General features: G+C 33.7%; 1 protein-coding gene across 33 annotated transcripts in view; it reads right to left on the reverse strand.

Moving 5' to 3' along the window:
* The window catches only part of NRXN1 (neurexin 1), a 726,520-nt gene that overhangs the window by 628,712 nt on the left and 81,409 nt on the right, over positions 1–16,399 (reverse strand). For 20 of the 33 annotated variants that reach the window (XM_071580502.1, XM_071580526.1, XM_071580478.1 and 17 more), the window contains 2 exons: positions 15,064–15,093; positions 14,260–14,271 (listed from right to left, as the gene is read on the reverse strand). The exons of 6 other annotated variants lie outside the window; for them this stretch is intronic. In XM_071580502.1, the coding sequence (XP_071436603.1) occupies positions 14,260–14,271; positions 15,064–15,093 (42 nt within the window). The remainder of the gene's footprint in view (positions 1–14,259; positions 14,272–15,063; positions 15,094–16,399) is intronic. 7 more of the 33 variants (XM_071580676.1, XM_071580535.1, XM_071580651.1 and 4 more) reach the window with 1 other exon arrangement.

The raw sequence follows: 16,399 nt of genomic DNA on the forward strand, positions 1-16,399 counted from the left end.
TAATGAATGGGATAAATGTTCTTCAGTTTGATAACTAAAGGGAGTTTGTTGATAAATTTTGAATGCATTCAGCATGCTCTACAGTCACCTTATATAGATAATTGCTCCCAGATTTATTAAAACAGAAGTAGTTCTGAAAATGTGCTACTTTTGTTTCAGATTATTTGATATTTTAATGCATGTAAGTAATGTTAGAATGTATTTAATGTATGCATGCTATTTCATAATAAAATTTTTAGACTTAAAAATAGCAAAAGTTTTGTTATTGGTTTTTTCTTGCATGTTTAGATATAAAAAAATCAATACATTTCTTTAAGGGAAATATAAATGTTTGGGCATCATATTCAAACACAGCATTATGTAATAACATATACTCTACTTATTCCCTTCTATTTATTCTCTTATAAATTTATACTTCATATTAGATTTGAAGCATTTGTAGTTCAAGGTCTTTTTAACTCTAATAACGTGGGTTTGGAATTAGCATCCAGAAATATCCAGATACCTAATAGCACATGTAAGCATTCAGTGTCTTCATACTTTTAAAAAGCTATCACTAATTTTTTAGAGAATCAGTAGTTATTTGATCTACTTATCATTATTTAAGGCCAAGATACACAAAACATTATAAAAATTTTGGTAGAAATGGACAGAAGCTCTATTTAAATGTCAGTGGTAAATAAGGTATGGTATAGCACTGTTTTAGACTGTTTCGACTTCCTGATTTTAGAGTCAAAATTCTTTCTGCTTTCATCTTCCTTTGCTTATGTCTCCCTTCTCTGCCACCACTATCAGCTCTTGAGAGCACTTTGCTAAGTGAGAGCACCCTGCTGCTTAGTTTTGCCCATGGACCTAATCTGGTTAGGCAAATATTACAGACTTCTGCTTAAGACCAAGAGGTCTTGGGGTTTTTTATTAGCCTTCCTCTTGATATAGATCTACTTCACAACATCCTTCTTCTCAAATGGTCTGAAAGCACATATGCTACAATACATACAGCTTTTATTAATTCACTATATTTGAAGAGAGTCTTTGCTGATGTACAGGACATGATCAAATCAAGCCTACAGCTTAAATATTTAATATTATTTTCAGATATATGAGTTAAAATACAGTAATGAGGGGAGAAGAATGAATGAAGGAAACCTTTCTCTCAAAAAAAAAAGTCATGAACTTAATGTAAGTAATTTTGTTATCAAATCAGTAATGAAAATTGAAGATATGAAAGTGTTGGAGTTGAAATGCCTTTGACAAAAATACAGCATTGTTGAATTCTGATCATATCAAAAGTGACAGAAATGTGTAAGCAGGATTCTTCTTTTTAAAGACTAAATGAACAACTAGATGCATGAGACATATCTTCCAGTTCTCTCAGGCATCTTTTTCTACACTCTTAAGCCAAGGAAATACCTTGCTATGCTAAAGGATTGGCAGGTCTGGGTTTTGCGCTTCTAAAGTGTGATCCACTCCCACATCAACGACTCTTTTGCCTTCCCATTTTTCTAAGCTTCTCTTCCTCTTCCTGATCTTTGCAAGGTAAATAACAAAGTGTATGGATGGTTGGGCCTACTTAGTACTGGAACAGTTTGTCCTCAGAGGAAACACTGCAGGAAATAGCTATGGTATTTTTAAAATTTGGAAGAAGCTACCTTACCTTTCTCCTAGAAACAGGGAGACACAGTCAGTAGGAGAAAAGAATGGAATAATAAAATCTTTTATGTCTGTATTTTTATGGCTCTTCAGAGCCTTTCTGCCTTCTTTGAGACTTCATAGACACAGGTAGTTTTCAAATTCACCTAGGAGCAGATTTAAATGTCAGGACAACTGAAGTTTCCCCATGTAGTTTTCTACCTAATGCCTTTGCTTTTCAGGGAAAAGTTTTGACTATAATAATCCATAACAAGCTTCCCTTACTACTTTGTGCCAGAAGTCATTGTCCTTCCTTGCTGCAAGCATCTCAGAGGTGCAACAGGTAATTAGTAAAGTGCTTCATAAAAGAAAGATAAATGTTCACACTATAAGGAAAAACAGTCTTTCAGGAAACAAGAGGGACAAGAGATGTATAAAGTTTCAGCAAAATTCCAGTCAGCTTTACTCATCCTTTTCCTATTCTCTGAGCTTTTCACTTAGCATAAGAAAAACACCTTTCTTTCAATGCATGTTCACACCACTGCCTTCATCATAGGAAAACAGAAACCCTTCAGTGCACGATAATTAAGAGTTCCTGTAATCCAATTAGTATTTCACTGGTCTCCGCACAGGCAGTGGCTTTGTTCTTAGACCACAGAAACCCTGTTCATTTCTAAGTTAAAGAAACCCAAACAATGAACCCCACAAATAAAACAAGGCAGAAGTAAAAGCAGCCCAAACAAAACTTGCATAAATTCTAAAGAAAGCACAAATGCAGAAAGAAATAATGCTAATTTAGGTAACAATGCACACCTATCAACAACGTTCAAAGTTTCTCTTACTTCTTTCCTGCTCTGTGTTACTGCTGATAAATCTCTCTTTCCCAACCATCCTGATTGGTACTAAGGTCTGCTTGATTTTATTCTTAAGTACCTAGTTACAGACAAAACCACTACAATAAGCTCAAACACTGAAACAATCAGAGGGGTTCCATGTAGCATTACTAAAACCAAATTAATCTAGCTTTTGAATCAAAGATATAGCAGTTCTGGAGTATTGGAAAGCTGTATTTTTCAAATAACATGTCAAGAATCATGAGCACACTTCTCTGATACTGAAATATCTGCTGAAACTGTTAGCACTAGCAGCAAAATACTGATTGAGAACCATATTTTGAGGTATAGAAAGTTCATGCTTTAACTGCCAGTAGGTTTTCCTTAGTCCTTCAGCATAAGGACAGACATTGTGCAACCATGAATGTATAAAGGCTTGATCAGTTTTCCTGCTAAACGATGTCTTTTGGAAAACAGACATAACACAAGATAAAATAAATAAAAAAATATTGCAAATATAAAGGAAAATAGATTGTGTGGCACTTTTCTCCCATGTACTCCTTTGTGTGGATTTGAATATTACAGTTCAATAAAAATTATACAAAATTATCTAATTTTAACTGGTGGAGGCTTTGGCGTTGTTGGGGGGGGGAGGTTTGTTTTGCTCTGCTTTTTGCTGTCAATTAATCTGTATCAACCTTCAAAAATATCATAGCATCTTTGAAGTGACATTTCAATATGCCCTGTTCTAAAACACTTCTAATAAATTAATTATCTGAAAATATCAGATGCTGCCAGTTCTGAGGGATGACACTGAGCCCAAGCAGGAAGCTGCTCAGTGCTCCTGAAGTTTCCATACTCACTGTACAGCAGTGCAGGAAGAACCACGGATGTGTGTTTGAAGCCTGTTCCACTGTGCATCACCATTACAGTTTGAACAAAGTCCAAAGATACAGAAAAATAGCACTCAGCTTTTCCTTATGTGAACAGTCCAAATGCCCAGGTTCCCACTTCCCTATGACTTTTCCCTACAGAGCAAGCTCACTGATGGGCCTTCTGTTTAGTACAAATAGAGATGCTTCTTTATTATGTATTCAGTAATTAATGGATAAAATAATAAGTAAAAAATTGTAGCAGAGATTTTTTCCCCATCCAAGTGAATGTGCTACTGTATTCTCCCAGTGATACTTATTCAGCTGCTTGTACATATATTTTACCCATTGTATTGATAAATTATCAAACAATAACAAGATGCTAATAAGCCAGTCTGTTTGTGCACACATTGTGTAACTGAACACTAGTAATGAAGCATAGAACATATATCTCAAAAAATGGCTTTCCTCCTTTCTGATATTCAACATGTATTATGAGGGAAAAGTTTGAAATTCTTTTAAAGTAGAAATACTCTAACTTCATTAATTTAAATAACTCCTTGATTTGTTTCATATGTTCTGGGAGAAACTGCACACTCCCATTTGAATTTAAGAAATAACAAGATCTTTTCCTGGCTACAGTAAAACTGAAGATTAAGAAAGTATTTGAAGTCTTCATGAATAAAGATAATTCTGATGTAGAATAATAAGTTCTTCAGTAAAGTATCCTATAATTCCATCCTCTCCTTTTGTGTGAGCATATTGCAACTAAAGAAGACTACTTAACTCATAGTGAATATATATTTGAATGGTGAGGTTCAAAGAGAAACTAAATATTAGAACACTGAGTTCAGTCTTCAGATTAAAACTCTGGGTCTTATGAGTTTGAATCTTTCTTCTCACTAATTCAGAGCAATCTTACAGGGACTGTGATAGCCTCTAGTTTATTGCACTTCCTAGATTAGATCACAATTTAACTCCTCATTTAATTTGTCAGCTTTGTATAAGCATTTTTCACTATATCGAAGAGCAAAAACGAACAGGTCCAGTTTTGCTGAACGAATAATTCACAACCATGTTTTGCCCAGGGTTTATCTTGTGTAGCAGTTACTTTATAACACAATAAGCTCATTTCTTCCATTACAACTCAAAGACCCCTCCTTTTGCAAATGTGTTATGAGAATTTGTATAAAATAATGAAAAAAATGGCACAACATTCTTGAAAATAAGATTAACTTTAGTATTCAATTTAAGGTATTCAAAAGACATAACCATACCAAAGTGTTGGAGTTTGACAAAGATTAATCTCCTTTTATTTCACACTTCCATACACGGTTGAGGCTTTTCCACGAAGGTGTTTCAGTTTCCATGTTACATTCTGACTTAAGGCAATGCTTTGGATGGTTTTACCAATTAATCCATTAGGGCTTGACTTGCTGTTTTGGGCGACACATTGATACATGATTCAACCTATACAAGAAATACTATAAAAGTATTACTAATAAAGTAAAACTTGTGTGGCTTTTTTATGTCTGACAATTTTCTTACATCTTACCACAGTAATTTCTCTGTTCTGTGTGATTCATAGGCTTGAAAGCCAAAAAGGTTGGTTTTGATTATCTAGTCTTATTTCCTGCATAATACAAATTACAGGCTGTCTGCTAGTACATGAGAGACCTCCTCTTTAAGCAGTTTAATGGCTAAGAATCCAAGAGATATATTTTTAGACTTTCTGAAGCCTGCTCTTCTGACTTGGGTCTCAAGAGTATGCCAACTAGGTAGAGAAGTATTGGCGCACTTTTGCCTCCCAAGGTGGATAATTAGCATGACCTAGATATATGTACATTTTTGAGAGTTATATGTACTTATTAAAAGCTATAGAGCTGATATACAGATCTTTTAGGTGTTTTGAAAAGGAAAATATTAATTAGACTTTCGATTTACTTTTATAACAGCTCAATAAATCCAGAATTTTCAAAACCCTATTTCTTTAACAAGGGACAACTGAAATGGACAGACAATTCTGTTAGCAAGGTTTACTTCTCCTATCTGTTTTAGAACACTGGATAAATATCAAAGAGATATTATGGAAGAGAGAATAAATGGCACATAATAGTTAGTTTTGAATGCAGACACATTAGTAATTTTTAGTACATGTTTGGCATTATATAAAATGTGAGATAGAGGCATTTCTGAGAGGTAAACTCATGAAGTACAGCAAGTTTTATTTATCTGTGTCTGTGTCTATGTCCTGAATGCAGCTACATGTATGTATGCTAAATGTATATATGCTAATAAAAATTTTTGAGGAATTTGTCCTTTAGAATTATGAATGACTTACTGTGTTTTACTCCATGTATTCAGTGCTTCACAACATTTTCATCAGGATTACAGGAATTTATTCTCTTCACAGTAGTCTGAACTGCTCTGAGGAAGTATGTAGCAGTAGACTAACAGTGGGACTCAGGGGGCTTTATGTAATGTTCACAATAAAGATTTGCCTTAGGTATTTTCCTGTCTCATATAGGATGTATGGATATGTGTGAATGTAACAGTTCTATACAGATAAACAGTTGCACAAGAATCATATAAAATTACCAATTTCCAAGTTTACTTTTGTTGCTCCAATCTTGCACTTAGATACTTTTATATGATTCTTTTCTGAAATATAAATTTTCTTCCAATATTATAATCTAGTTACAATCATGGACAGTATTCTTATTTAATAATTCACTGCAGAAAAGTATAAAGACAAAAAATCTGCTAAGGACATTTTAAAAAAATCAGTTCATGACTGACAGACAGCTGCATTTTCATGTGTTTGAAGGTGTATAATCATGCACCAAGATGAAAGCACCTTGATGGATGCCTGCAAAATTCCTAGTTTGCACAAGTATTCAGTTGAAATGAGAGCACCAGTTCAGTACTTGTATCACAACAATCTGGGGGCATTCAAGTATATGAAGATAAAATTAAACAAGAACATTTTGAAATCTCTCATCATCTTTGTGATGATGTAAACATATACTAGTGTTACAGTTCAATAGAACTATACCCAAATGACTCTTCTAAAATTAAAACTACATAACAACTAGCTAGTAGTTGCAGTTAATACAAAAAAAGTCAAATCTCTATTTAAATAAGCATCCATTCATAGTGCAAATACCATTGTCAAAGAGGCATTTGGCTTTAAAACTATTTTATGCTTTGTTTTGCCCAGGTTCAATAGTAAAATCGCAACTCAAAGTAACATATTTTTCAATGCTACTTTGCCTATAAATGAGCTGGTGGGATTCATTTTAAAGATTTCTTATGGACTCGTGCAAACACTACATGTAGTACCTTATCAGATCAATGATTAAGCTGAGCCATCAACTAAGAAAATCAAAAGATCAGCTTGTATTACCAGCAAAATGTCTGAAATGTCCTCCTTCTGAGATCAAAAGCACATATCTGGCACCTTTTTGATATAACCCTAGCTCTTCCTAATAAAGATACTCAGTTTCAATAAAGCAGGAAACCAGGTAAATTATTTTTGACTTTCAATCCTAGAGAGAGATGTAACCGTTGGTTGGGAGTGGGGTCAAATAGGTACCAATGTAGTGGAATCTCTCAGGGTTTTCAGCTAAAAATTATGCTTAGAAGCAGAATATTAATGGTCACAGGAAGATATTTTGCTCCTTTCCTTTGGGTGGATACTTCCTTTCTTTAAAGAACAAATGTCTACTTTAACCAGGCAACAAAATGTACCAGAATCTCTAAGTCATATTAGCAAATTACAAAAACAGTCTTTAAATGAAATACTGTGCTGATCAGAAAATTACTGTAAGTGGGTGCCAACAGGAAAAAAACCCTGAATATAGCTTTAATGGTGTTAGAAAGGACTCCTTTCACTAGAGTAAATTATTTCAATCCAAAGATTCAGCTACTTTTGTTTCCTTCCAAGTCTAGAAAAATATATCTGGATAAGAGGTTGGTATCTATGGATACCATTAAAAGAATGATGAAGGCAGAACTTCATAGCAAAGTCCACGTTCCATGGTCCACACTCATTTCCTATGAATATCTTCTCCTTTGTGCTCCTAAATTTCCCAGTTCATTGCACAATTTCACTGTTATACTGATACTTAACTGCTCTAGGTGGACCCTGAAGTAAAGACAGAAAGCCACCTTCAAGCAATTAAGAATGCTAGGGTTATAGAAGGCCTTCAATATCAAGAAAGAGATATATTATTCATATGAATGCAAATTAATCATTTAATTAAAGAAGACTGGATAATTCAAATGTCTTTATTTCTAGTAGCTTGTCATACTATTACAGCAAAAAAAAATTACTGTAAAGAGTAGGTTAGAAATTTTGTATGAGGCATTTTTATTTCTACTAGATCAATTTTGACCAGTATAAATATTTTTTTCAGTTCTTTTGCATTCTTGGTAGAAAAATATCATTATGATGTGAATTTAGAGAGTTTAGTCCACATTTTCAGTTATACCAGTACGATTTTGAAGTGATTTTCTTAAGAGTTCTTCACTTTCTTTAAATATATTTTCTCTAGAAATTGTGACAGTTTACTCTGGATTTTAGTATGCCTGCATGTAGAAAACTGTTAGAGATGTTTGAAAATACGCGTCCTTAGGATTCTAATTTCTTTCCACTTGGCTGGTGAAAGTCCTTTGAGCATGATTGATTGGATTAATGTTAAAATCAGTTGAGGTTTCTGTTCTAAGTGAGATGTACAATAATCTCCAATTACTTTTGATTTTCACTGAAATAACAGAAATTAGAGTGTGTTGGGCACACATGTTTAGTTGCTTTTGTAGATTTCAAGGACTGAATTTTATCCTAGAAAAATCTTAACTGTAGTGCAATCTTAGAGTGAAGCTGAAATCTTTAGTGTCACTCTACCAATGTATTTGGTTCAGGGGAACGTTCCAGGATATTCTACAGAATATCCAAGATATACACCTCTCTCAAATATGTTTCATTGGAAATGTTTATGAAATGTGTATGACAGTTTCAATGACCCTTCATTGTGCAAAAAACACTCAGATCACTGCAGCTTTAAATCCTCTTTTGCTATGTACATTTATAAATATATATTAAAAGTTTGCTTTAAGAAAGAAATGTCTAGATTTCCTATTTCTTTATTGCTTACCAGGTGATTTTTTTTTTTTTTTTTACCTCTTCAGAGTGACAGCTTAACTGTTTTCCATCCTCAATAAATCCCCTCATACTTTTTGGTCTGAAATACAAATCCTTCATGCTGAAAGAAATTTAATATTATTTTGAAACATTTTCTGTCAGCATACCCATCTTCCGGATAAATCTACGCTCAAAGTGGAGCCTTGTGTTGAGTACACCAAAATCTTAGATATGTACTATCTTATACGGCAATGTTTTCTGGACCCAGCAGAAACCTACACTTTTTCAAGTATATTTTTTGCACTAAATCCCTCATAGTTACACATTTATTTTCTTTCTTCTTAATCCATAGGAGATCTATGAAATATATACATATGTGTATATGATACATGATAATTTTGACTGATGTCAGAATGATTCAAAATATGGCAAAGGCTTTATTTTGATGATTGAAAGGTGTTAGAACTCATAGTGTGGACTGGACATGTGACCATGTGGTGAACTTTATTTCAAAAATAAATGTGTTCCCCTTTCTTCAAAAAGTTTTCTTGATATTGTGGCAGGTCTATACAATTTCTTTTTATACTGCTGATTAGGAATTAGCCATCTCAGATATAATTTTGGGTATGTGTGTCTAAAGACAGAATCTGCATTTCTGTTCCTGATGTCTACTGATTTCTTCTGAGCCACGCACTTCATATAGAAAACTTCTTCATATTCTGCTGCACTTTTTCTCTTTAGGAACCATTAATTGATCACAATTCAACATAAAGTTGAATCTGCATCTTCGAATGACATATTCCAAGGTTGCTATGTAAATAAAGTGCAAGGATATTACTTGCTCCAATGCATCACAACAAACACTTAATGTAAAGTTCATTATGATATTTAACAAATAATTGAACATATTGACCATAAAAATATAAGAATAATGTAAATATTTATTGGAATATATATGTATGTCTAGGCAGAGGGGAATGGGGTACACAAGAACTTAGTTGTAATATTTTTGGTGAACAGCAGCTTCTATTTAACTATCTTTATGAGTTGTTTAGAAAAAAAAGTCATTATAGAGCAGACATGATGTGTAGCTTCTGCTCTTTGGAGTATTTTGAGGAGCTTTAAAGTTCATTAATTTATTTAAAATGCAATTCTCATTAAAAATCATGTTAATTTTATGGAGAATATTTTTTAAATTCTCATGCTTATAATTTTGTGAACTATACAAGACTTTGAGGATGTTTGGGTCCTGTTAAATTGAGGATAATGTTTTAAACATTATTGATTTGTTCTTCTTTATCAGTAGAAGCAACTGAGATTGAGCAGGGCATTGCAAGTTATCCATTCTTCTGCTCTAATATCACTAAGAAACAATTTCAGTTACCTGACCTTGGCAACCCCATTCTGTGTAAAACTCCTAAATTAACTCATTTCAATTCTAGTATTGAGTCTTTCAAAAAAGCTGCTATCACCTAGAAAATACAACTACGCAAACAAGTACAGAGAGTCAAGAATGCCCTTCATCCATGTTTGCACTTGCCAAACGAAAGCCAGCTGCAGTTGAGAGGGCATGTAACTGATTCCATATCAATCGGGCACTGAGTCAAAAATAATAAGCTGTGCTAGAGCTCAGAGTGCTACCAAAGTATCTGCATGGCTTCTGGATTGTTGGTGGCTTGGGTCAAGGAAGGCTGGAGGATAGATGTCTGTCAGACCCATTTTGAAGCAGAACACACAAAAGTCGATTAGGATAGGACAGGCTTTTCAACAATCCATGGAGGAACAGAGAGTGTAATAGGCCAAGACAATTTTAGTTCTTTGAAAACAGTGAAAAAATGAAAGTGCAGTAAGGTTAATGACTGGATTCCACATAGTTTGATGTTAGGGCAGGTTACTGGTTACAAGGCAGGTTACAAAGGCGATGTTTTTATTTGCATGACACAAGCATTATGGGATGACTTAGCTATAACACAACGTTTTGATGCTCATGATTGTTTAAGGTTTTATTTAAATTGCTTTTATTTTTCAGTGCCCTATTTTTCCAGTTGTCAAATGTCAGATGAATTGCGCGACTGAGAATTAACAAGTTAGTGGTGTCACTGGGGTTACAGAAATTGTGCGATAGCTTGCGCAATACAAAACTTACCCTCCTTTGGCAAGAAGTTGACACATAAAATGCCTTTCTAAAGTCTTCCTTCAGCACTTACACATAGTATATCAAATACCAGCATATCAAAAGCCTGTAATCTAATACAATAAATTGCAGTTGTACGATCAATCTTTTGGTAGAAACACAATGTTCAGCTGGCTAACATTTATTAGTTGGTTATGGACCTGAGTGACACATGTACGATTTTAAGCTGCACATAATCTCCAAAGTAATAGAACAGGAGTATGAACACAGTATTTTGGTATAGAATGAGTAAGATATGTAGTGAAAAGTAGGTTATTTACACACAAACTGTAGATGAAAATATATATAGGCTTAGGAAAACTGTAATATAAAAAAAGAAGTAATATATGTTACTAGATTATAGTTTCTGAAGTATAAATTCCTTTCATTGCTCATTAAAAGAATATGAAAAAGATGAAATAGTTCCGAAAGAAAAAAAGAACATAACTGCCATGTAAGTTTAGGTTTATTACTATTCATTACAAAATAAATCTGCATACTTTGACAGGTAAGGCCTGTAGGTAGACAAGGTAATTTTATTAGACCACCTCCAAGAGTTGGAGAGAACAGACAAAATGTCTTTGGGCAAAAATTTGTTGTGGGCAAATAACCTTTTTCTATGTCTATTATGAGCAGCAGATTCCAGATTTGCTTTGAATTCAAACAAGTGCCCTGACCAGCATACCCAAGCAATCTAATAAAAACATGAACCCCATTAACAAACCTTACCTTGCCTATGTCTTTTCACCACCACAGCTGTGACAATGCTGCTGCTAAAGTTGCATACAAGTAGGTGATTTCCAGGGGACAACAAAGGAATTCGTAGGTATTTCTGAACATACATGATACTTATCAGAAAATAAATGAATGCCAGTATAACTAAAAGATATCAGCTCTTCCTAGGATTAGGTATAGCATCTACAAGAATGGATCAGGAAACAATTTTTTGTAGCTGAAGTTTTGAGACAAGATTCTACATAGCATCTTGGCTTTATGCTATATTTTCATTTGTGTCAGCTGGATTTGCACATAGATCAGGATATAAGATCTGAAGTACCGATAGATGTCTCAGCACTATGACAACTGAGCTTTGTTTCTGCCTTTCCCTAAGGTACAATGACAGCTTTGTTAATATTGATAAACCTTCAATAAAAACTTTGTGAGAAGATTATCCAGAGTATCTCAATTTATATTTAGAACTAAATGACAAAAAGCAGGTGCTTGCAGTCAGATGGTACTGGATTTTGTATTGCTTGCCCAGTCGAAGAGGCTTTCTCATCTCTCCTTCCTCTGTCAACACCAGGTCCTTGCCTTGTTAGCATCCTGCCCTAATTCAGAAGATACACTGATTTTTTTTTTCCTTATCCAGTATCTCAAGAAGTATTTACACAATTTGTGATACTTTAGCCATTTGTACTCTTCAGGGCAAATTAAATATAAAAGCTTCTTAAAATATTTTATAGTTTCATTTCCAAAATAAGAATAATTCAAGATATAATCACTCAGAATTTTGCAATCACTTTTGTTACTGACCTTCCCTACCTCTCAAGGAATGCAACTTATGGAAGATTGAAATAGGTGCTCCTATTTTGTCCCTTCATTCTTTTCCATCTCTCTCTTAATTTGTTATATTGGTGTGTGTTACAAATGAGTGTTATCACAACTATTTCAAGGACACATGTTTTAATAGGTGATATTAGTGTAGTTTCAGGATAGTCAATAAAATGAGGCCATTTTTCACTGGTTGAGGATATAGTTCAATATCAAAGGATATTGTTCAATACGGAGGGATATTTTCTGTTACAAGCAACAGGCGTTTATACACATAGAAACTCTTTCATCCGTTTGAACTGAGACACACCATTATATTCACAGAAGAAGTATTGTGATTACCAAAACCTAGTAATATCTATTTTTATATTACATGGATAAATTTAAGAAAAAATAAAATATAAAAACAAAAATGTGGTCATGATGAGATGACAGGTGACTAGTGTTTAAATTATGTCATGTGGTACATCATTAAATAATAAATGGAGCTAATATACATAGAGTAATTTTTTGGTGAATATACTTGGCATACCTTAAAAATAAAAATATAAGCTTCTAACTATGGCAAAATACTTGCAAAGTTTTGTTTTGCTAAAAATGTGTTCTCCAGACCAAATACTAATCATAGTATATATTCACAATATTTATATTTCAATCCGTTCATCCAAAACTCTCTGCAGTGCTGTACATGCTACATAATTTATTGTGTGTACAGAATAATCTAGACAAATAATTCCTCTTTATTGATAAAAATTATATAGTGTCAAGATTCAGTTACTATAACGTCATTTTAAGGTGACTCTACTCAAGACATCTACCGATTAGGAGTCAGATAGTAAAAACAAATAAAAAGGAAGTCATACATACAATGCAGTTAAGAAAAATAAAATAATCTTATAAAACAAGGAAATCAGTAGATTTTTTTTCATAAGCGCTTAAAGCTTTTGCTAAGCAAGATTTAGAGTTCCAGAACACATACAACCCTTTAAATGGGATCCCACCTATACAAGTACAGTCTTTCCAGGGAGACTGATATGAAGAGAAATGAGACACTACAGATTTGCAATTACATTCTTTGCATCACATGAACTTTCTAGGTGTGGCAACGATAAATCAGCAAAGACAACAACAAACCTGAAAATTTTTTTCTAATTTAATTAGTTAGGAAAGTAAGGTCATGCAGATTGTATTTCTGATTTATACAAAGAGTAGGCACACTGACAAATGCTTAAGAGGAATAGAACTGTATTTTTCATCATATGTAACAGAAACTAAATGGCTTTTAATGACCATTTTTTATCATAAAAATTATTTAAAGTATGTCTGTGAACAAGTATCCTTGTAGCAAAACCTAGTGTTTATTTATACAGGAAATGTCTTGACCCTATTTCACATCTCCTCCAGGTGAAAGAAAGTAAGTATGGCTGTCATTCTTTATATAAAGAAACAAAAATAATAAAAAAAAGTTTGTAATAAGCCCCACACTTCTTTTTGTCATTCAGTCTTGCTCATTCCTTTGTCCAATTCTTGTCTCAGATATACTCAAAGTGATTAAAATCCAAAGAAAATCTGAGGACAAATGTGATTGGTTGATAGCAGGGACTTGCTAAAGTCCGTACTATTCTAACTTAAAACTTACACCAAGCTGTGGACTGACCCTAGACAGATTATCTCCAGAGCAACAAAGCTGAACAACATCACATTTTTTCCTGTGTCTGGTAGTTTAGCCTACAATTTTTTGAGAACAGAAAAAGGCATACCTCAAAATAAGGCTTTTATTTCATCCTGAACACTTTCTATAACTGTAGCTTCCTTTATCACTGCCAAAGCTCTACATCTCTCACAAAAAAAACCCAAAACACTCAGGAGACAAACTTTAAAGATGGTCAGACTGTACTTTAGGATGATTCTTGTTACCGTGATATCCATGAAATATTTACTTTAAGATTATACCTACCTCATGCTATCAGTGCAAAAATTTTACATTTATTTGCATTACTAATACATGTGTTACAGTATACTGATGGCATTAAAAATAAAAAAAAAATCATGTAATACCTTTACTTTTACCTATGGATTTGGTGAAATGGTTCCATGAAGAAAGCATTTCCATACAAAGAGAATAAAGAAGAGGAGAGAAACAACAGTAAGAGTCATGAGTACATGTAAATGCAAACTATCTGAACATGAAGAGACAATGTATTAGGTCAGTGTCTGAAGACAAATGGAGATGCTATCAGTGTCATATTAGGGATTTAGTTTATTTCTTCCCAATCATGTACATGCAGAGAAACACAGAAATAACCCATGCTTAGGTAAGAAAGACTGTCACAAAGGTAACATGGACAATGATTAGGAGGACAAAAAAGTCACTGATTTTGTTAGGTAGCAAAATTGTACTCTCAGCATTCCAGAAGCCAGGAGCAGGTGCTTTCTGCACATTTCCAAACAGCCATGCATTAATGTAAATCAACTCTTCAATGTCTACAATGCAGCAAGCTGGGTATCTTCTTTCAGGAGCTATCTGAAGAGTGGTCTTGTGCTTGATTTATCTTTTATAGAATCACCTTTGATTGTATTTTCTGATAAATGCATGAAATTTTCTTAATCACTTTCTTACTTCTCTCACCTCTTTTCAGTTTTTGTATTGCAAGAGGGGGAGTTGAGGAGGCAGGAAGGACAAAAGCTTACGGAGCAAACAAAAAACAAAAAATGAAATAAGATGTGACTAAAATCATGTGTTTACTTGCAGCCAAAGACAGCTTTCAAGCATTTGCCCATCAATTGCAGTGATGGATTCAAAGCAGCTACAGAATAAGAAGAAACAATGAAAGCAGAGTGGAAAAGGAACAGAGCCCATACCTTGGTCGCCCATCATCAGGTGCGCCAGACCTTGAAGGGAAACAAGAGCACAGTCAGCAATGAACAAGGGAGCACGGGAAGGTGGTGTTGTCAGACTGACAAAAATATTTTGTGACAGGCATCTGTTTCCTATGAGATGTCTGTATCACAGAGGGAAATCAAAGAGCATTTTTCAACCACTGGTTGGAATGCTTTGGGCTACGAGTAACAGAACTGCAATTCAAAACCTGGGTGCTGTTTTATTGTCATTTGGGTTCTTTAGGCTTTTTTTTTAATGTGCTGTAGTTGGGATGACAGAAAATAATAAAATGTTTTCATATCCAACCAATTCCTTTATTAATCCATCTATCTTTATTGTATTTTGATTATGTTGCTTTGAACACTTTGCTGGAAAGACTTCCTGTTCTTTACATGTGAAATAATGTCTAAAACCTGAAGAAGTTTAAACCTTAAAAATGGGCTGGGTCTGATCTTTTTCCCCTCATAAAAGTAAGCATTTCAAGTAATTAAATAAAATTTCTTCATCACATTGAGATGATAATGCAAAGGATGTCTCCTTATTTGTGTGAAATGTGACAGTAGAATGAATTTGTTCCAGAGAAGGCAAATTATTACCTATGCAATATAAAATACATAGTAATAAAGAAAATTTAAGTGACAGCTTATGCAACTACTTCATAAATCTGTGAGAAATAGATTTTGCTTTATATTTGTATTGTGAAATGAAATCCAATCATACCAGAATAGGTCTAGTGACATTTCAAAACAGATGTTCATAATGATATTCACTCAACCAGAGCCAAATTTCATTACTCTTTAAGGAAAAATACACAGCTTTTTAAATCCATGTTAATAAAATGATACTTAAATTCTCACTGAGTATAATATGATGTAGGAAAGCATTTTTCTAGAAATATGGAGATTTTTCATATTTTATGCCTGATTAAAAAACAGGTTTATTCTTCTTGAATTTAGCTGGTTTAGGATCCATTTCAGAAGTTATTAATTGCTCATGTGTTAAATGTGCTCCTCTTCTCCAAAAACTACAAAAAGCCATACATTATTTTCTTTTTTTTTGCAATTAATTGAAATTAATTCACACAAAGAAGGTAAGCAATAAAATATCCTGCTCTTTATTGGAAAGCAGACTTCCTAGAGAGTTCCTGTGATTTCTAATTCACAGAGAAAATTAGGTGCACAAATGACTCATAGTACTTGTCAGAGGGAGTTCAAAGAAGATACTCCCGATTGCAATCAGTCTGAAAGGATTTATATCTTATCAGTTCCAAATCTCAAGTGATGTTCCAAGCACACTAAGAATGGTTTTGCTGAATTA

This window comes from Pithys albifrons, chromosome 2 (genome assembly GCF_047495875.1).
Source record: "Pithys albifrons albifrons isolate INPA30051 chromosome 2, PitAlb_v1, whole genome shotgun sequence".
Classification (NCBI taxonomy): Eukaryota; Metazoa; Chordata; class Aves; order Passeriformes; family Thamnophilidae; genus Pithys; species Pithys albifrons.